This window comes from Polyergus mexicanus, unplaced genomic scaffold (assembly GCF_030449975.1).
Source record: "Polyergus mexicanus isolate NDT 795.1 unplaced genomic scaffold, iyPolMexi1.0 SCAF_19, whole genome shotgun sequence".
Taxonomy (NCBI): domain Eukaryota; kingdom Metazoa; phylum Arthropoda; class Insecta; order Hymenoptera; family Formicidae; genus Polyergus; species Polyergus mexicanus.
In genome coordinates this window covers 5,213,790-5,237,276 of record NW_027223339.1, presented here as the reverse complement: position 1 = coordinate 5,237,276, position 23,487 = coordinate 5,213,790, and the positions used below count along the sequence as shown (strand labels likewise).

General features: G+C 32.3%; 2 protein-coding genes across 6 annotated transcripts in view; one reads left to right on the top strand and one right to left on the bottom strand.

Annotated features, from left to right (window-relative positions):
- Positions 1-18,866, top strand: part of Fhos (Formin homology 2 domain containing) — a 133,881-nt gene extending 115,015 nt beyond the window's left edge. For 3 of the 4 annotated variants that reach the window (XM_070311408.1, XM_070311410.1, XM_070311409.1), the window contains 9 exons: positions 62-244; positions 1,433-1,552; positions 2,473-2,607; positions 3,515-3,657; positions 4,233-4,500; positions 4,903-5,026; positions 8,931-9,092; positions 11,560-11,720; positions 16,812-18,866. In XM_070311408.1, the coding sequence (XP_070167509.1) occupies positions 62-244; positions 1,433-1,552; positions 2,473-2,607; positions 3,515-3,657; positions 4,233-4,500; positions 4,903-5,026; positions 8,931-9,092; positions 11,560-11,720; positions 16,812-16,826 (1,311 nt within the window). In that variant the 3' untranslated portion in view covers positions 16,827-18,866. Of the gene's footprint in view, positions 1-61; positions 245-1,432; positions 1,553-2,472; positions 2,608-3,514; positions 3,658-4,232; positions 4,501-4,902; positions 5,027-8,930; positions 9,102-11,559; positions 11,721-16,811 lie in introns of all 4 variants that reach the window. The other variant, XM_070311411.1, reaches the window with a different exon arrangement.
- Positions 18,867-19,418: 552 nt separating this feature from the next.
- Positions 19,419-23,487, bottom strand: part of Fkbp14 (peptidyl-prolyl cis-trans isomerase Fkb14) — a 61,720-nt gene continuing 57,651 nt past the window's right edge. The window contains exons 3-4 of one of the 2 annotated variants that reach the window (XM_070311108.1): positions 21,960-22,084; positions 19,419-21,346 (exon numbers count right to left, since the gene is read on the bottom strand). In XM_070311108.1, coding sequence (XP_070167209.1) covers positions 21,158-21,346; positions 21,960-22,084 — 314 coding nt within the window. In that variant the 3' untranslated portion in view covers positions 19,419-21,157. The remainder of the gene's footprint in view (positions 21,347-21,959; positions 22,085-23,487) is intronic. The other variant, XM_070311109.1, reaches the window with a different exon arrangement.

Below are 23,487 nucleotides of genomic sequence, written 5' to 3'. Positions count from 1 at the left end.
AATTTCCAATTGGTTTTTCTTCTTCGTTCATTCCCTTCCTGCCGCGAAATCCTCCCGACAGAAACTTTTGACGATGCTGCCCACTAAGGAAGAAAAATCCAGGATACAAGAAGCGCAGGCCGCCAATCCTGATCTTCCTTTAGGATCGGCGGAGCAATTTCTTCTGACTTTGACCTCCATCTCGGAATTGCCAGCAAGACTAAAGCTGTGGGCGTTCAAACTAGATTTCGAAAATTCTGAGAAAGTAAGTAAAAATTTTTGTGTTTCTTCTAGTAGATAATTACAATTTAATAATAAATTCCTGTCGGTTTCGCGAATTATTGATTTTGTAAAATCGCAGTTCTTGCACAATTATTTACGATCATGGAAAATCTAAATTTTATAACTAGTCACTTATACATAACATTCGTCAATAACTTTATAATTATCATTTTTTGATAAATAAATGATACAATATATTATTGTTTGACCAAATATTATTCAATTAAATAATTTTGCATGTGTTCGCAAATAGCGACTTATCGATGAAGATAATACATTAAATTTTAAATTTTAAGAACAAAACAAAATTTCCTGTTGTTTTTTGTTTCTTTGATCTATTATTTACGAGGCACAATAATTTCGAAAGGGACATGTTTGCGCAAACAAGATTATAGATACGACAGCGGTTTTGATTTGAAATGGATATTATATTTGCTGGGTTATTGGTGTGCATGATAATTAAATTGGCTTCTTTCTTTTTCTCTCTTTCTTTCTCCTTTTCTCGATTTCGCGCGCGTATTTTATCGCGAGCGTGAAGACGATGAGAAGGAATGCTAGCAATGCAGTCAGAAGATATCGGTAGCTAGACGAGCGTTCCTCGCGCGTTTCTCCAACGACAAAATCGCGAATTCCGATATTGTGCAGGAACTAAGAAAGGTCACTTGACGACCAGGCTTCCTCGGTATCGCTCGACTGTAGCCATAGTGCGAAATACCTCCTGATCGGGACATTCGATTCCTTTTATATCTGCTTGCATGCTCACGAAATGTGTGAGAAGATGTATGATATTCTTCCATTTCTCAATTAAACCGATTATTTAAAAAAAGCATTGCTAAAAAATTGATAATGATAAAATTAATAAAAATATTTTTGGAAAGTTATAAATTTAAATAGTAAAAAAATAATTATAAATTTAAAAATTTATATTTAATATTTATTATTCATAAATGTATACGCTACGAAAGAATACGACCTCATTATTTTCTCTTTATGATTGAATTTTTTTCGCTTCTGGTTAGAATGCTTAAAATTCGCTTCTGGAATTCGCGAATTAACGATCTCACAAATTCCAATGTGCAACAATGTATGCATAATTATAAAAATCGATACGTTAACGGGCGAATACGCGAAACGAAGAAATAAATGCGCGGCGGTCTTTGTGATTTTTCAGGAAATCGCGGACCCTTTGATGGATCTGAAGCAGGGTATGGAAACTCTGCGTGTGAATAAAACGTTCCGTGGGATTCTGAGCACGCTTCTTTCGATCGGGATATTTCTCAACGGAAATGAGGTGGGTATTGAATGCCAGCCAAATTATATTCGCTTAATCCATCTGTCCCGGCAGAATTGTAGCAGTTAAAAGCTCGACCATATCGATAATTTCGTTCTAACTGCTGGCCAAGCGAAATGTCTCGTGTGCCACTTGGCTGACTGCCATATTTTTTCGAAAACAATCTCGATTTAATATGGAGTTTTATTGCAATTACGGCTCGCTATTTATTCCCGGAACGGCGCTGGAATTTTATGCAAGAGTTATGCCGAGATATTCACTGTATTGGAAAAGTTTCATCGCATTTTCCGATGGCTAGATTTGTATCGAATTAAATTTTGATACAGTGAATTAATAATTGAATATATGTATTATATGAATGAAATTTTTATGTTCATAATACATATATGTAATACAAAAATTTTATATTGATAAGTTGCACGGATCTTCAAACGAATACTATAGAAAAATCTTAAATTAAAAATCTTGTTGCTAATGTTTTATATTTGCATTGTATATAATATATAAATGAACAAATATCAATGTATACAATTTTTAAATGTACTATCACATCACGCGAGATCCTGACAGAAGTGAGTGATTTAAAAATCGCGTCGAAAGTGTGTTATATATTTATTGACTGCGCGAGAACGGTGACGTTACGAAATTTAAGAATCGATCGAATCTATTTCCGGTGCAATACTATCTTCTTTTATTCTTTATTTGCCTTTTATCTCGCAAAAGTCATAAACTAATATAAACTTGATAAACTTGACAAAAATTAATTATGCTTGGTCTCGTTTATGATTATATCGTTATAATTATTTTAAGAGAGCTCCATTTCTTTCGCGCGCAAAAATCTCGAAATTTATGAGTGTCGAAACGAGACACGCGATTTTGCCGACGATGTATCGTGTCACGAGGATTTCACCCTTTTTCAGGTGAAGGGCTTTCAACTAGAATACCTCGTCAAAGTACCTGAAGTGAAGGATACAGTTCACAAGCATTCGCTGCTTCATCATCTCTGCCATATGGTGATGGAGAAGTTTCCGGATTCTACGGACCTTTATTCTGAGGTGACAGACTGTTTCAGTTGAAAGCTGAGAAAACTTTACGTTTCGTCGAGATGTCGCAATAGTTGGATCGTATTTACGAAAACGTGACAAAGTTTGTTTGTTCATGTGCGCAAAACTTTTTCAAAGGGCGTTGTCGTGATTTTATTCTGTCCGATTATCTGCGTCGTTTGAGTCTCTAGTCTCGAATTACCTCTTCTTAAATCGCTTTCTATTGAATCCTCGATTGATTCTGTATTAAAAGTTTCGATTGTTACAATATGCGTGTTCTCTGTTAAATATTTCTTTTACATTTCGTCAATTTTTATATAGCGGTAATGCATATTAATATTAAATAAATTTGTTTGTCTTACTTCTAATTTTAAATGATACAAATAGCAACTATTTATTTTATTTTTGTATAATATCAATTATATTTTCAAATATGAAAAAATTATATAGTAAGATATAATATAGAGCTTTAGATAATTCTAACAAGATAGACTCAATATGTTACCACCAACTTGCATTTTTCCATAATAAATGATTTAAATGTATATGCTATCTTTTAAATAATCGTATAATATTTGATTAAATAATGTCAGAGAGATTAGTGAAAAATATAGTCTTGAAAAAAAGAACATATATACTTATTAAAAAATAAAAATAAAAAAAAAATATAAACGATCTTGTTGTAGTTACATCTAATTTTAATTCATCATAATTTACGCGAATTATTTCTTTTACATGATAAAATTATCTTTATTATAAATAAGAGAGAAATTATTTCTTTTACATGATAAAATTAATTTTATTATGAAGAGAGAAAGAGAGAGATATGCAATTAGTTTAGATCAATTTTAAATTATACTTTTGTATTTATTAAATTGCAATAGCTTTCTCGGTATCGCCGATGTGGTTCTGCTTTCAGATTGGCGCGGTAACGAGAGCCTCGAAAATCGATTTCGACGAGCTGGCGGCGAACATCGCAAAACTCGAGAGCGAGTGTAAAGCGTCTTGGGACCATCTCAAGCTCATTGCGAAGCACGATGGTTCCACAATGATGAAGGTCAAGTGAGTATAATCCTCGTCGAGTTTTCCTGTCTGCGAACCAATTTCTGAGATTCCCTTTTTCTAAGAATCTTTCCGAGCGCTCGCATTTATGGTAAGAAGTTCCGAGTTCGATAAATTCGGGAAAGATCTTTTATTTTTAGCGAAACTGGCTACCATCCAAGTGGAACTTTCATTAATTATCGAAAAGACATTTTCTACTTCCTCGAGACTTTTCACTTGGATTTTCCGCCTCCGGTTATCATTCGCATCGCATTTTCAATCTCCCAACTAGACTTGCACTTTTTATCTTTCGTGATATCTTTAATTACGCTATTTGTCAAATACTTTATCTTCTTAATGCATTTTAGAATAATCGATTAAAAATATTTCTAATTAATTAAAATATTTCTAATAATCGATTAAAAATATTTCTTCCACCTTTGTATTATTTGCTTAGAGTGGATAAAACTCAATTTATTAGAATTATATTAATAATTATATTAATAGTTTATTTTTGATATATTTCACAAAAGTACTTGTAAAAATATAATATATACATTCTCTTAAAAATACAGTGTTTTCTCTTTGTGCCTCAGGATGTCTGATTTCCTTGCCGATTGCGCCGAAAGGATAATCGTCTTAAATATCGTACACAGACGTATCATAAATCGTTTCCGCAAGTTTATCCTGTGGCTCGGTATACCATTGCATAGAATACAAGACACTAAGCCGAACGAGTTCTGCAGGGTTGTATCCGAATTTGCTCTAGAGTACAGAACCACTAGGGAGCGAGTGATACAACAACTCGAGAAGAAAGCCAATCATCGGGAACGCAATAAGACTAGAGGAAAGATGATAACGGAGGTAAGGCATTTTTGTTTCGTATCATCAATTTTTCGTCGAAAAATCTGGTAAATCTCATCGGCTAAATTTATTATTCTTTTATCTCTGATGTTGAGTATCTCTTGGTCTTGAAGATAATCATCTTTCGTCTCAATATTAAATTACATTAATTTAAACATATATAGGTAGATAATTAGATTTTTCTCTTAGCTTTTGACATTTATTTATACAATTGTGTATGAAATTTTTTAATATTATATTTTTGAATATGTGAAGATTGTTATTTGAAAAAATAATTTTTTTATATTTTATTTAAAAAATAATTTTTAATAAACTTTTTATATCGTTAAAATATTGTATATATTCTCTCCTAAAATTTTGTACATAATTTTCTCAGGTTTGAAATCTCTTGTTTTGTTGCAGGTCGGCAAGTTTCGTACAAAAGAGGATCGGGCGGACGCGGAACTCAGACAACTACTTGGCAGTGACATTTCAGATGTCGAGAGTATCCACGGTACTTTACCATGGCGAAGACAAAGGAAAGACGGTGAGTTCTGTCAGATTCTCTCTCTCTCTCTCTCTCTCTTTCTCTCTTTTTTCCTAGATTTTTTTATCCTTCTATTTTGATATATGTATATTTTTATACGGCTTATTTTTTTCTTTCTTTGCGTAGTAAATTTTGCCTAATAAATATACAATAATTAAAATTCTACATTATCAATAGCAAACTATAATTAAATTGAAGTGCACAATACTATTTCAAATGCAACATGCAACGACAGCTATTTTAAATCAAAATAATCTAACCATCCGTCATGTTCCATTACGCATTATAATACAATGAACGCAATGCGATATTTTGGTCAAAAGATATTTTAAATTTTTATTATGTATACTGGACGAATATATAAATGTGTCCACATATAATGTGTACGGATTTATTTTTTAAATAATCGTGCCGAATATTATAATATTATAGCATCCATACGCGCATTATATGTGTTTGCTTTAGTTGGAAAAATTTATCGCCAATTTATGCATGATCTTCGTGTTTGGAGTAAATGTACGATATCTTATGCGTTGTATGCATATAACAAAGCAAAGTATTTATGAATCGAGCGAAGAGAGAATTTTCGCGATCAGATGAATGAGATTTGATTGCCGCGAGCGATTACGGCGTGAGACGACACCGATACGACGGTATTCCACCCTCTATTTGGCGTCGCTTTTAACTCGCGCGAAAATAACGCACTCTAAATGGCGGTGGCCGCGTCGGCTGTTCCATCGCGGATAAGAACAAAGTGCGAGGATTTCTCTTCATCTTCGTAATGTTCCAGCTCCTCCGGCGGTGGCGGCGGCGTGCGCGAGATAAATCGCCCTTAAGCAGCAGCTCTTGCAGGCAAGATTTAAGGATAGCGCCGGGTCATTTGACGACATTACCGGAAAACGAGAAGTAAATGCGTCGCCGTTCTCGTGATTATACGACGCGTTCGCGGATCCACTCCCTTTACTCTCGTGTTTAGCGGAACGTGAAACTTACCGGCGCGCGTAAACCCCCGTTCGTTATCTTCGTAGCACAGGCTCTCGTTCTTGGCGAGTTTCCCTTTTATGAGACTTGAATTTTCTCGCTCGAGATTCGCGACTGCGAAATGTTTGGGGGCTGCTTATATCGTGCCATTAAATCGTAAATGTAAGCTCGGTTGTAAGTAGCATTATCGTTGCGAGAAGACAGGACCCGCCTTCGACAATCGAGCGTTGTTTTATAAATTCCGTATTCTTGAGAGAAAAATTTCAACTTGAGTAGAATTTTGTTTCGCTCATTTTTTATCACGCTTTTTACGTCGTTACATAAGATGATAACATCATCTCAAGAGAGCAGAATGTAAAAGTAGTTAACTTTTAGGGGGAATATTCGAAGCGACGTAGATGTTATTCGAGTTGCCGCGGAGAGAAGTATATAACAATGCGAATAACAGCTTCTGAGAAATTCATTTCTAGAATTTGTTCAAGAAGAAAGAATTTTCTTAGACACATTGTTAAAAATTTTTATCGTAATATTCTTCGCAAACTTATTATTTTTCATATTTTTTCTTCTCGATTTTTTTCAATTATTCTCTCTGTATATATCAACTGTTATATCATATATATATCTTAAATAAATTTATTCATTCAATATAATTAGCAAATATATATTTCTCGCATTAAGAAAGCAATATGATAAATTATAGTCTATTTCTAAAGTTCGTCTACTTTCATAGCGATAGAAATTATTTTCGGAAGGCATAATTAAACTTGAACATTAAAATTAATGGATTGTTAGAGATTAATTATTTATTATTTAATTACGGTATAGATTTAATTAGTTCGCGTTTATAAATATATTTACTTTCATTTTGATTTAATATTACAAAGATGTTTTATTTTTATTAGTTTTTAGATATTTTTTTATTAAATATGTAAAATATTGTGATTCTATCTTATCGTGATAAATCAATATAACAGTCAGATATTTAGCATTGAATTTAAGATCGAGGACCCATCCACTCAAGATACAAAGATCTATTACTCCTATTACTTATGAGCAAAACCTCGTATAAGCCATTCCGGGAAGAAGATCCAACAGAAACGACTCTGACACACGCCTGAATCTCGTAAGACTATATTACATTGTAACCGCGGAAACGTGGAATTTTTATTCTTGCTCCCTTCTCCCTTAGAGAAAAGATACGTGGAGAATTGGACCGACTCGAACAAGGGTTGATGCCCAACCAGCCCTGTACGGCTCGTAAACCTAACCACTCATGTGCATTACCGCGGCTGTAGCCGTCATAACTTTTCTCCCCTTTATTCCCGTACATGCTCCGACATAAAATATCTAAACGTCCCGTCTAAGTCGCGCTAGGGTTTCCAGCTGGATGTGACGATCACTTTAGCAGTCTTAATAGCTATAAAAATTTTATGAATTGTGCGACGATAACTTGTTTCCATAGTTTGTTAACTAATATGACAATATTAAGAACAAATTGCTCGTTTATACGCAATGACAACCATACTGCTGTTAAAGATTCTATTCTTGCTCTTTTGTTTGATTTCATATATAGCATTTTTTTTTGTTTTTACTGGATAAAATTTTGATAATAGATGAAAGAAATTCGAAATTATTTCTTCTCCAAAAATTCGTCGCGAACGTGTCATCGCTTTTGCGATGATCTGTTTAAGATCTTTATTAAAGAGCAATTTTTTTTATGTGCTAATAAAAAACGTAGAAGAAAAGAATCAAATTACAAGCAAAAGAATTTTTAGAATAATATTAATAATAATATAGTATAAATTTATTTAATTTTGTGATTTTGTTTAACAACACGCTAGTATTCCAAAATTGAAATGGTATCAAAGTTATAAATACAATAAATTAATGATTGTATTTTTTTTATATATAAGGTAATGATATTTAATTTAATTTAATTCAATATTAGATATGCGATTTTATTACCTTATGGTTTTATCTTATTTTCAATTGATTGTCTTCAAAAATTAATCTCAAGTCGTGTATCGGATCAACGAATAGGAAGCTATTTGAAAGGGTTGGTAACATTCCTCACGGTAAAATAACCACGGAAATTAATTGTTTAGATTGACCCATGATCATCAAAGAAGGCGTAATAAGCGAAACTTAAGGGCATTTTCTTCTACTTATTGCTTCGTCCCTGAAAATTCTATTATCATCCTCTCACCCTTTTTCTATCTCGTCCTCTTTTCCACGACTCTTGTATCGAAAGTGGAACTACCGTCATGATAGCTTTTCTGGGACGAGCTTGAAAGAAGCTCTGTAAAAGAAATTCTGTGCATTTGACAGTTTCAAAGTTACTGCCCTGCAGACTGAACGGGATGACTGTAGAAAATAAAATAGTGAGACGATGTGGAAGACGAATTCTGTAGATACACGATTTTCAGATAGGGAGTTGTCTTTGTTAAATATTTTTTTCTTTTCGAGCATTATTCTGCATGAATAAACGAGAAAATTTATCTTCGAATAGCATCGAATTGTGAGAATAGCTGAAAATAACACCTGAGACCAATAATATAACGCTATATGCACATACAATAGTTTGTATTGTTAGCAAAATTTTGTTAAAGGAATCCTTAAAGATACATAAAAATTTTAACGATTTATAAAGAGGAAAATTCACTCAAAACTTATGAATGGAGTAATAAATTCAAATTTCTGACGACCCGAGAGAAAATGAACTTTACGCAATTATATAAGATTATATATACATACAGGGTGTTATATAAAAAAAACCATTTAATATTTGTATGGTAGATGGGACACACCAATTTTATATGATCATATACATATAATAATATCGGAAATTGCAATCTTAAGAAGACGAAATTATTACTGAAAGAAATTTGGAAAGTATCAAAGCAGGAGGAAAAATTTATTTTAGGACGTATAATTGCATTGGGTCCAGTGCTCAGGGATGAAAGCACCAACGGCAACTTGGCCGATGGCGTTGACGAACTATTGGAATCTCTGGTGAAAACCGCGACGAAAGCACCAGCCACGAGAACCACACCACGCGAGCGCAAGAGGACCAGACACGCCGATCGTAAGTCTTGTAAGTGTGATCCCTGCACCATGCACCAAGATTCTCCTCTTTATCGAACGATCTCTGGTCGAGGAATCGATCTATCAATCGGTAGCGGATTCCTATACGACAGCGTATTTGTGGATGCAACGATATAAATATTTTATCGTAAAATTACAATATGAATACCTCGTACAACGACCAGCAATGATATTTTAAATATAAAAATTATAAAAAAATAAGAAAATTTTGAATGTCTTTGGCTTAAATAATTCTTTATTAACTTAATTCTAATATTCATAGGACAAAAAAAAATAATATTTTCTTCAGATTAATTTTTTGTTTTTTCGAAAAAAAAAAAATATAGAAATTTCTTTTATTTCCTTATAATATTTGGAACACAAACTTACAAAATAGGGACGGTCCCTTTTCTTGTCAATCACTATATATATATATATATATATGTACATAGTTTCTAATATATAAATTTTTAATAAAACAAATTTACAAGCAACGTGAAAATTTGCTGTTGAAGTTTCATCGGCAATAGAAAACACTGAAATACGGTGCTAACCGTAAAATTTTCCAATAAATTTCGATGCCACAAGAGCCTTGAATTATCCGGTAGGCAGTATACATTATTGAAAACGGTTGGTCCACGAATAGAGGCTGTGGGGTCACCGGAGCCGATCGATAAGCGAGAAGTTTGGAGATGTCGGCGTCGACGCCCTAGATCGAACATGCGATCGTGCGTGTGTCGTCGATACGATTTTTCTTTTTATGCACTTTATTATAGCACCGATCTCTGTGTCTCTGTCTCAATATTCGCGTTCATTTATCTATCTTAACGTACTGTTGCTATTGATAGAAAATCTAGTAATGTAATACCTGTCCAATTTGGAAATTTTCGATCAGATGACTTGGAATGTTTTCAAAGTAGATGGTAAGAGTAAATATAATACATAACATAAAATTATAAATAACAATAAGGCGTAATTGTATAGAGAAAAAAGCACGGATATAATATCATATAGACATATGCATAATGCATATGTGCACAAAATGAACATAAATGTTTCAGATAAGTTAAAAATTCAGATATATATATATATATATTTTTTTTTATAATTGTATTTTTACTTTAATTTCCAAAGAATTTTTTAATTCATAATAATTAAATAGAAAAGAAAAGTGAGATTGAAGAGAATACGATATGCTAAAAAATTTAAATCTTTCACGTTAAATATCTTGATAATAAAATTTTGTTCGAATATACTTGAAATTGGTCTGCAAAAGACAGTTTGTATTATCAATTAGTTAAAATAAAATAATTTAATTAGCTTAATTAGCTAAAGCTCTCTAATATTCTCAATATTAATCATCTCGGTAATTGAAATTAAAAAATTGAAATTTTATCAAGAGAAAAATTTGACACAAAAATCATTTATGAGTACTTCTGAAGTTTGACATATAAATTTTACGAAACGTCGTACAAAATGCATAAACAACGCGCACGTGCGCAGGCTTGGTTTGTCAATCAGAAATAAATTTTGCTGGTAATTGTATTTATGGTTACTGAGAAGGCAAAGTATTATACGTGCGGACGCAAATTTGACAACGGAAAATCCAGCGTTCCGGTCGAGATAACGTAACTTCGCACAATGCCGGTAGATTATGTCGTTTCTACGTTTCTGTTTTGTCGGGACGTTGATCGATCTCTCGATATGCAGGAAATCGAAATAATCCTTGCCGTTGAGCCGATGGCGCGTAAATCTCAGCGTAATCCGATCGCCGAGTGCGTTGATCGATCTTTCCCTCCCGCCATACTTATGATAAGCTCGAGTTCAATACGCGCCCGAATGAATCGAACACGTATATATTTATTTCGCTATTGTTGAGAGGAAAAATGGCGTATTTAACAAAAGCGAATCATATTTCGGTAATCGGAAACGGTTTTCCATTTGATTTTGTATTGAGATTTCGAATTTCTCGATATTTGCACAATATAATCAATAAGATATTTAATATATATAATTCGTTCAAGGAAAAATTATATATAAATATATAACAAGTGAGGAAATAAAGATTTCTGTTGTTGTTAAAATCTCGAAAAGGAATCGGAGCTTTGATAGTAAAAATGATTGTGAAACAATTTATGGGATTGGAATAAAATTTATATAAGCACAGTAATACCATATAGTCGACACGAACAACTAACTGTAAAAGATAACATTCGTCGCTACGACAGCATGTTCGGCCTGTAAATGACTATCCAAAGATATTTCTCGGGGGTGGAGAATCTATCCTGCTTTTCCCCTCCATTCCTTATTCATCCTTTGCCCGATTATCCTTCTCCGATCGAACTGTCACGGAATACAGATTCCTGCGGTGACGGTCTCGATTCACTTTCATCTCCGATCATTAATCCGGTCATCTCCAATCACTAGTCCGACCCAAAATTAGGCACGCTCTGATAACTTTACTTCAGTTAAGATTAGCGACAGCGGCTTGCTAACGGGGTGGCCTAGCGTTCTTGCGTCTCTCTTCTTTCTGTCCGACAGTGAAGCGATCCCGCACCCGGGAGAACAACACTACGCCGGAGGGGTATCAACCCTGATGGGCCCAGGTTTCGTGATCTCTGCGATTAAGGTTTAGTGCTTTTTAAGGTTTTCCCTTTACGGCCTTTTTTCATCCAGCATGGCATGCATTATACGCATTTACTTCTAACATTTAAGGTAGTTTTACTAATATATTAATTTCGTACTTTATATACATAAATTAATAAAATTATTAACACGCAATAGACAAGATCGGTGATATTCTTAATGAACTCGCATTTATTCTTTTGAAATTAATTTATTCCGAATTAGAGATTTAATTTGAAAGTATATGTATTTTATTTTATTCAATGAAAATTTTCTAATTAAAAATTGTGCAGCTTATAAGTAACTAAAATTGCGTAATCATGTTATTTAAATAATGATTAGATAGAAATAAAAAAAATTCAGTGATTTAATGAAATTATGTGATACTCTTAAAAAGAATTCATACAATACATTGATATATAAGATACATCTCAAGTTTCATAAAAATATACTTTGATTATTTGGAAATCGAATTATAATAGGATGCATATTTATGCTCTACGACTTCTTACGAAAAGCTAGAAGCTATTTGGAAACTTTGAGACTTTGCTTTTGGATAACCGAATACGTTAAGATCATACGCCTTGTGAACTTTATGCAGTTTGAGTTTCCTATAATATGCATAAGTGAGGCTAAATTGGCAGGTCGTCGGCAGGAGAAGGGAAGGATAAGTAAAAAGTTTTCTTCCTAAACGAAGCCGGTGGTATCTAAGTTTCTTGACTTAATAGAGACTTACGCAATGCGAATGTCTTTCTCGCGTGAAAACTTGGGACGCCTGGTATAAACTCACAACGCTTTTCATCTATTTGCATTTAAAGCTCGATACGAATGTTCTTGCCATACTCGTATATATATATATATATATATATGTGTGTGTGTGTGTGTGTATGGACGCAATGAATATTTATAAATATATTTCTTAGCAGACTGTTCTTTGATTACCTCTTATCGAAATATTCCTATGGAAATCAGTTGTGTATAATCTCAATTCATCTTATACTTGATAACTTTCAAGAAACTCATATCTCGATATGTAATGTGAAAAGATTACATTTAATTTCTAAAAAATATTAAGAAGATTAAGAATTTATTGTAGTTAGAAGATTATTATAACATAATTATATATATTCCAAAAAAATATCGGATTCTAAAAGGATTCTAGATAGATAAAATCTTTGAATGAAAAATGATGCTTCTTTTGAATGTGCTATAGAGTGTTTAAGATGAGTTTATTGAAAACGGTTAATAAATGAATATATTTTTTTAACAATCTTAAGACGTTGGATTTTCTTAGCGTTACTTGAGAAACATCGATATCTGACCTGCACAAGGTGCTTGCTCTCGCAGAATGTTCGCATCGATCCAATGCAATACAGTAATTCGCTAGCTAGCGAAATTATTGATGCGCCATGTCTGGATTGGCGCCGAATGATTTATCGATGTGCGATCGTCTAAGCATAAACTATGATTTTCATTACCACGCTAACATTATATCGAACGTAAACTATCAATCTGTGGCTTGATATTTTATACATTATTGAGATTGTCCGTGTTGCCGGAACAAACATAAAATGAAAAAATGAAAACTGTAATTATAACTTTCATATCCAAAAAAAATAATTTTATTAAAAGTTATATCTTGTTTTTATTCCATAATATTTTTAGAATATATTTCACGAAATTATAAATGTTTCTGTATTTATTAAAATTTAATATTTGATATTCAATCAAGAGAAATCTGTGATATTTAGCAAAGCTTATAATAGGTAAATAAATATAATATTTATTAAGATATTAATATTTACTAATTTAAAAATTGTTACCATTACTGTTACGGTGACTAAAAGTTCAAACATCACGAGGACTAATTTTATTGTTGCAAATATTATTATGCGCATATTTATAAAGTACTTTATAAAAAGAATGGAATTATGAGATACGTTTACAATTATAAATCGTTATTTACATAATACGTACATTATCTTCAATGACTAATTACTAATACAGCGGACAATCTGTAATAATGCTATTATGGTATTAATTAGTATCACCGTGCAGAATAATAATCGCATTTGCTCATACAATGAGCATTTGTCCGTTATTATCAAATTCATGCAAAAGCTAGGAAAGATATTTGGTTGGAGCGGACGCTGAGTGAAATCGGTTTACATTTCATTACCGACACGACGCGTCCAAATTGCGTGCGTTTATGTATATCCGTGACACCCCTGTACGCCACGTAACACACCAAATAATCATTTCTCGGATTTTCTGTTTGTAAAGTCGTCGAAGCACGAGCGATTTAACTGAGCAACATTAAATTAGAACGCCACACGGCACGAAGCTTTATCGATTCTAACGACAGACAATAAAGAGGAAGGGGAGAGAAAATTATTATCCATTATATATGGTTGCTTTTATGGAAAAATTAAAATTTATGACGGCAGAATAACGGTTCGATCATTTATACGGTAGAAAGGCCAAAATGTCGCTGCTAACATTTTAATAATTTACAATTTCAATTATTATTTGCAACACTAATTATAAAAAAAATATTTATGTGGATGTTAAGGGTGACGTTTGTTTCATTTTATTCATAATAAATTACATAACTTTTTACGAACACGCTGGTTAATTTATAAATTTTATTAAAATTTCATATGTGAGAGTATTTATTTTAATTACGTTATAATTTTATTTCTGATTTACGACGAACGGATATAAATATTTCGAGTTAAAATATTATTATCAGCCTTACAATGAAGAAAAGAGAATTATAATCTGTACATCGATTTTCTCTTTGGAAAATGCATCTATTGTAAGAATAACAAGAACGATCAAAGGGATAGCAGGTAATTGTCGCAGGAAGAAAATATACGTCCAATTCTGATAGTTCGCGATCGTGTCGAAAGAGTCCTTTGTTACACGATACCAGATCAAAGACATTGGTATTATCGATATCGAGGGTCCGCGGTGATAGTATCATTATTTTCGAGTAGGTACTTTCGGAACACGTTCGTTGTGGTCGTTGGTTTTATCGATTCTATATTTACAAATTATAAAACCATAATCATCGGCTAATGCGCTAATTTACTGCCGTCTTTAATAAGTCAGATTAATCATAATGAGAATCGAGTAGTATGAAATAGGTAATTTATTGATTTTTCTCATATTTTTGCATATATTGCGTATTTTTTTACACACACGCTAATAATAATAATAATTTTTTTTTAAATTTTTACTATTTATTTCTATAATATTCTAAAATATGAAATCTGTATGTGTATATGTGAGACGATAATTAAAATGAATAATGAATTTAAAGGATTATCACAGAGTTGGATCACAGTATTTTTTTATAAAGTGTATTTGGTATAAAATTAAAAAAAATATAAAAATTTATAATTTATTTTACGGAATAAAGTAAAATATTGTGTTTCTCCTTCCTTTTATGATTCTGAATCAAATTTTTAAATCCATATTTTTTATTAAAGTAAAGTTTTGTCTTACATATAAATTCGCATATCTTTATATTGCTTTGACAAAAATTTTTAATAAATGCTTTTTATTTTATATATTTATTTTTAGTTTTCTATTTATAAAAACGAAATTTGTATATAAACAAAATACTTTGTTACGCGATCAGTATTTCCTAGATCTAGGAACATATATATAATGGCTTTCTTTCATAGATGTGTATTTCAAATGGTTTGTTTACTACTTGGATGTATAAGCAAACCATCATATCAATTAATCTCCACAAAGTAGCAAATTAATCGCTAGTTAATTATTTATACGATCAAAATGGGTGACAAATAAATAGAATTCCGATACGTATATCGATATTTACTGATTATGCTAGTATTTCCATCGATATATAAAACAATAAAATCAATAATTGATATACTTTAATTGTCAAATAATTTTTTTTATATTAAGATTTTATTTTAATTATGCTGAACAAAATTTGTGCAAATTTTTAGCTGTATTAAAACTTAATTAACATATATGCTTATATGTACGTAATTACGAAATACATGGCCAATATTAACATGTATATATTAGAACAGCAGATTAAATTATAAATGTATTATTGTAAATTTTTTATCGTAAATTATATTATCGCGGGTGGTCTACAACAGATTTAACGGAGATTTAAAATATACATATATCAAGAACTGGCAATCAGAAAATTTGTATGCACGATTTAAAACTGAACTATGATATAAATATATATTCTTACAGGATTCGCGTAAAAATTGTTGCTATTGCAATAATAGACCCAATTATTGAGGATTAAGAATTTTGTTACGGACAAGGTGACGCGTAAGATTGTAGCAAACATCTGCAGCTCGTTAATTGAACGTTGTTGAGTTTAATATTTAATAATCTTATGTCGGATAAACAAGATATTTGTTAACGCAGAAAAATGTTATTTTGATACTACATGCACGATGAATCGACATAAAGACCTTCATGCGATGATGATAATTGCAAATATAACACAGCCATTTTTTTTTTCTTATTTTTGCAGCATGCTCCTTGGAACAATACAGATCATAATGCATTTATACCTGCTGATTTTTATTTATTAAATATTTCGTGCACTCTATGAGAGAATAGTGCGCCCTTAAAAAGTTTTTCATTTTTCATATTCTTTGTCATTTCGTATTAAAGCTAATTTATAAATACTGTGAGTGCAAATAGTATGAAAGGCGTCAAGTTCAAAATGCAATGCAAATGCATTAGTAGCTTGTCAAATTTAATTGTGACTTTATGTGTTACTATCTCATCTCGGAAATTTTTAATTGGGGAAAGTTTTCGAGATAGATGATTATTTTTGAAAGATTCTAAGCAGAAGTGGTGTCAAGTGAAGTAATTTGTCGAGTATTTAAATCTTAGGAAAATCGAAATGCTAAAATATTTCTTTGTTTTAATGAGTAAATTAACGAGAGTAAATTAACGATGAGTAATTAGAGAAATGTGTATGTCAAAAGAAGAAGAAAACTTACACCGATTTAAACCACATTTGCTTATATAACAATAAAATAGAAAATATTTTTGGCGCCGGCCACTATGTTGCCTTCTCTTTCAGTGCGTAGGACGCTAAAGAACGGTCTCTCAGAAGAGGAGAAAAAGCACATCGCCGCCTACATCAAGGGCTATTGACTGTGATAATACCCGAAGGCCACGACATGCTCTCACGGAACGTGACAAAGGAACGTCGATATGGCGAAGGGGCGGAACCTTGGTGAAAACATCGCGACCCCTGTCGAGATCTTGGCTATAAGATCCTGTTCGTTATTATCAGGATACTCCGAAGTCGAACGACATGACTCCGTGACATGTCGTCGAGTTGGACATCGCGTTAAGTCTTATTAAGCCCCGTGTGCACTTCGCGCGTATGCACTTGTCGTTCGACTTACCGAGATGGAATAATAAGTAAAGGAAAAATTTTAAAAAATGCGTCCTGTCATGAATTAGGCAAATATTAATCAGTGATTTAGACTTAAGATTGATTCAAGTGAATGGATTTCTTTTAACGCGTCGTTCGCGTACGAAGAAGGGTATCTCTCACGTATCGGAGATTCGATAAAAATTTCTTTACTTTCTATAAATTTTTTTTGTTATGTATGATCTCTCCGTCTTGTAGAGAAATTTCTTTATTTTACGAAATTTTCTTTATTCTGTATAAAAATTTCTGAAAACTTTAACGCGGTTTCGTAGATTTTTTTTCTACGTTGTCTTATTTTCTCGTTGAAAATTACACGCCCTCGTTATTTACATATATAAATATTTTATATATTATATTCAATCGGAGGTGATAGAAATGAGTAAATAAAAGAGTGAGGTGCTGGGTTGTTCAATGATAGAAGACCGATCGTCTGATAATCGGGAGACTTGAATTCGATTCCGATCTTATTACCTTGCATAGAGATAGAAAGAAAGAAACTTGAGTAGAAATATCATTTATTATGAAAGGAACAATTCAGAATGAACGAAGAAAAAATAATCTTATTGTTGTGTGTATAAGAAAGCGTAGTATTGTTGCCCAATAGGACATATCTAATAAAAAGCATTTTTAATAAAAGAATGCTTGTAAATGATGGTGTATATGCGTCGCAAATGATTTAAATTGACAAAGTGTTGCATCTGGCTATGCAACAGATTATTATTCCCGTTAAATGTGGATAACTGCCATGGAAGAAATTTAAAGATTACTTAAAAAGGTAAGTTCAAATATAATATATCGATACGAGAAGAGACTGTACTTTATGATAACATCTTTTGAATTTATCGATTCAGGTAATTCGACGAATTTAAGCATGATATAGATTTATACTAGCATGATATGTATACACATTTATACTAGTTACAACAGTTATATTAGCACGTATTCTTCTGATAAATTTACCTTCCCTGATGTAGAGATTTATAACGGAATATACGTATAAAAATTCTTTACGTATAAAAATTTTTACTACACGAAAAAATAAATCTGAAAAAATTTGGTATTAATATTAGCAGCAAAGTAGCGTGAATTATCTAGTTTTTCTTCTAAGATATATAAGTAGCTATGAAGTACCAAGGGCTTTCCTTGAATTAAATCGCCGACAACAACTTAGCACCCCAATTGTCGGATTCATCTATCATTTCCAATTCGGTAGCGATACTCACGAAGTTGAAGTGCGTCTTATTCGCGCGACGATTAGATATCATTGTAATTGAAGGTTTTACTCGAATTGCGGACGACAGAATCGACTCGACAATCATATATATAAGACCACGGTGCCTCGACGAATTTTTATGATCGATTTTTCTGCTCGATTTTTCTGATCGATTTTTGAGACCGACTATTCGAATAATCGACACTTTTGTTCACGTCGATCGAACGAAGAAACTCTGCTATTTTACGAAATAACTATATTCTAGAATAATTCCTGTCAAATAGCGAACATACCAATATATGCTGGACAACGTAAAATTCTAGCAACATGACACGCCTAGCAACTTAGATATCTTAATCATCATTTTATTATTGCGTTTTGTAGAGACGCGTAATCGCAATCATTGTAATCTTTCTGTGGAAATACTTCTTAAAATAAAACGTGAAATCATTGTAAACGGGTGAGAATTTGTACGATTTTGATGCGCTTCCTTTCCTTTTCTTTTCATATACGATTTATTCGTTTTAAGAATCTCCGAATTTATTGAACTCCTGTAACATAGAAGGTAAGTGTATTAATATTAAGTGTTTGAATCAATTAATTATTCTGTGTATTCTTGTATTTTTATATTCTTTAGATAACCAATAAAATCAATAATTACCAAAATTGTCTATTGAAAAGTTCAATGTCTAAAATAAAATTGGAAAAAACGAGTAGAAAAATCTGAAAGAGGGAAAGAGAATCTCTTATCAATTGCGTGAGATCAATGATCAAAGATTAACTAGCACAGATATTGGAAACACAATCTGAAATAATTAAAATTATAATATCTCATTACTTAAGGTAGTTGCACGAGAACATTTATTATAAAATATATATTTTATAATTATCTTATATATGTGTAAAAATATTTTATTTGCGTAAATTACAATATTATTGCGAGGAGAAATGTGTCTAATATAAATTATTTGATTTTTACGTGAAAGGTCATAATTAAACATTGAAACGGGGGATGCAGAAATTGAAAGAGGTAGTTATATAACAAACTGTGCTCGAGACACACGATTTATTATTAACCTTCGTCCAACTTTAACAACATACAATATAATGTAGTAATAAAAACGTATCAGTTAAAATGTAATAATGATAGCGCGACGTTAGGGAGAGGCTCGCGAAAGAGCGATCACATTTATCTCCACTGCGCATCCTCGGGATGTTTCCCTCCTTCTTCGTCATCCTCTTTTCGTCTCCTAACGCGAATATGCGAGCAATTCTCGAGCAAGGAGTCGTTTCGGGGGATGGGATTATTGTGATTGTGGGGTAGGAAAGGGGGAGGGGTTGATAAGGGAATTGATGGAAGCATTGAGAGAGCAGGATAGAATGCATGTATGATTTTTAGCACCATGTCGATGCCTTTGAATTATGCTAACATTTATAATCATGTAGAAAAAACACTTTCTTCATCATACCTTTTCTCGCTCTGTCATCACAATCTCTTCCTTTTTCTCTCTTTATATTTATATATAATACATATAACGCGGAACACACACAGCCCTTTCACTTCACGCCACGACCGTGCAAACACTCGAGCAGACATTCGTGCATTTTTCGTTTATTTTATTGTAATATCATATTAAAATGTACAATAGCGTCGTTTTGCGCCGGAATGTCGCCTACCTAGGAATATCCGCGAAAACTTTGCCATGGATGTTTTTGAAGCAAGCTTAAAATGATTGAACGTAACAGAGAAAAAAAAAAGATTAAATTAATCGTTAAAAAAATTATTTTTTCGATTATATTCGATTTGATACATATTATAATGTGTTATAGTTTTTACGGATTAGCGAATGGCATGTATTTTATTTTTCATCGCTAACAATTTTATTTGATAAGAATTGATATACCTCGCAAGCTTTATTTTAAATAATTTATAAATGCAGTCAATGTTATAAAAAATTGTAACTTTGTTGAAAATAAATTAGATAACTAAAATAATATCGCTCGCAACTTGTGAAATCTTATTACCGTCATAAAATAAAATTTTATCTTTTATAATAAATACCATGAAACATGCAAAATATCATTAAGCGACAATGAAAGACTTGCAAATGTTCCTAGTAAGTTGTGCCAGAATTTGAGAGATTCAAGTGGCGATTATATGCCAGAGGTCGGTCGAGATTCCCCTCTGTAGGTTCTCGAGCAATGCGTATAAGGTGGACTCGCGGGATGTCATCGCGGTTCCTATTCCAAACGAGTTCAACCGTATCCTCCATTCAGGATCATACATCCGGAGGATTCAAAAATCAAGAAATCTTCGAATTATGGATTTAGTGCCATCGAGTAGCTTTCGAGAAGCTTCGGAAGATTTCTTCAAATTTCTTTCAAAGCTTTAAAATCTATTTACGAATTTTCGAGCTTTGTTATTGATCTCATCCGTTTACGTCCGAAGGTTTCCTGCAATTAAGGACACGAGTAGGACTCTACAAGCCGAAGATTCCCGAAGGTCGCGTCTCTTTTGCGTTGCGAGTGTCAGTGATGCTGAGCTGGAAAAGTTTGTTGATAAATTCGGTTGGTTTTGCGAGCTCGAGCACGCGTGTCCTCGAGGCGATCGATCAGTGGATCCTTCAGGAATCCCCGAGAGGGGACTCAAAGAGGTGATTTTATACAGAGGTGAACACGTGGTGGCGCGGGACGCGACGACATCGTCGATGACAGGAGTGACGAGGACGTCGACAACGGGCGCTCGGAGACGCAATGACGCGGGACAAAGACTTCAGAGCTCATCGTGCTTCGGCCCACTGAACTCGTCGTGGGAGATGAAGCCATTCTTGTCCTTGTCTTCATGCTGGAAGATCTCCTCAACGAGTTTATCATGTTCAGCCAGCATTTTCTTTACATCCTCGTTTTCGCCGGCACCAGCTTGCTCCGCCTCTATCACCTGTTTACGCAGATAATCGCTTACCTGTAAAAGAAAAAATTCACCACATTCACGAATTAACTAAAATGGCTACATTGAAAACGGTGCGAGTGTATATAAAAAAATATATCGATTAATATAAATTAATATGAATAATTATTAGCTTTTCTAAGATAAGCGGTAAATTAAATTAAAGCGAATCATCATGATCTATATACAATTAATGTGCTATGAATTATTTTTACAACCACGAAATATCGTCTTGTTTTATCCGAAAGAAAAAACTCAAATTTATTTTTTAATTTTTATATACGAGAGACAATTTATTTTTCAATTTCTACATAAAAACTATTTGCGGCTTTTAATCATTGTAACGTGTCGCAGCAGGCATCGTATAAAGCTTTTGTGATTTTTTTATATATCATATGTATATTATATATAATATGATGCAAACGCGAAAATATAATTTATTCAATAATATGAAATTCTATCTTTCTCCACACAGAAATGATTAAAATACAAATAAATTACGTTAAAACTCTATATATTACTTTAGTCGAGTTAATGAAAACAAATAGCTTATGAAATGAGGGATGCGTGTAGTTCTACGACCAGCACCACAAATGGCCCAAATAAAAAAAATTTTAAGTGATCTTGCCATTACTCTCACCTCCTCGCGGGACAGCTGGTTGTCTTTGTCGGCATCGATCTCCTTGAAAACGTTAGCAGTTGGCGGTGAGTCGCTAATGTTCATGAGCTCAACCTCGAATGTAAGAGTAGCACCTGAAATCAATAACTTTTTATATTAATAGTTTGCGTGATGTAGAGAAATTATGAAAATGTAGCAATAAAAAACTTGCTTATTTATTGACGGCGAATAATAATCATTGACATGTTTGAATCCATCCATTTTGAGATCTGTGTCTATTATATATTTTTATCTAAAATATCTTATTAAGCGCTGTTGTTTTGCGCGTGACATTCTTAGTATGATTTAAAATAAAATTATAAAGTTTAAGAAAAATATTTGTTTCATCGAAATTTACACATATATGAGGAATTCTTTTTTAAATTTTATTTACTCGCGCTTTACTAAAATTTAATTTTTTTTATTTTGAAACATTTTTTATTATCACGCCTGTAATGCCTATAATTCACCGAGAAAATCCTCTTTGTGATACAAATTCGAGATGCGACAAGATATCCAGTTCATGAATCAAAAGATTTATTCATTTTTGAAATACTATTAATCTCGATCTATGACAAGCACTCGTTAATCATTTTTAGGGCGCATCGATCTGCTGTCGAGCGATAAAGCTTTTCACGCGTTTTCATATACACGAAGAATACAAGCACGATGCAACGACAAATGGAACAAATCGACGTGTACGAAACACATGTGCAAAATAAATATGTATAAGGTGAGAATGAAAATACCTCTCTAATTGAAAGAAAAGGTGCTCTCTTTTTTAATTATAAGAACAATAAAGATAAACAGAAAAAGAAGATAATATTATAAATAAAATCGTAAATTCCATTATACAACACACACATTTATCTGACACCATGAGTGACTCATATTCTTGTTCTATGTATTATTATTATTATTACATTTTTGATATAATATATATTTCATTTATTATGTAATTGCGCCGAAGATGATCCAAAGAAGGAACCAATATAATTTAATTATAATAAAACACATACGCACAAATTACCGCGCTGGCTCTTGATTGCCTTTTGCCTCCTTCGTATGATATTTAATTAGTTATATGCCAACGGCAAAACATATAATTTCAATAATATTTTGGATATAATTCGTAGAAATAATGTAAGAATTACATTTTTGCATTTATAGGCAAATTCAAAATAAACGGCTGTATCGAAAATTTTAATAAATAAAAAGATTTTGATAATAAGACAAATAGAAAATTAATTGTACGCGCAAAATGTTAAAAAGAATATTTTATAATATTACAATTTTTACTTTATATGTAAGTTTTTGTTTTATCCAAAAAAGATGAATTTAAAGGCATATAAAGTAATAGATTAAAGAGTAATTATTTTAAAAGAGATATGTCTTCTTATATATTTTTCCACCACTGATTATTAATGAACACATTTGGCTGTTTAATATTATCATAAAAATAGCACATGCAAAATAATAGCAAAAAGAAGTTATAAAA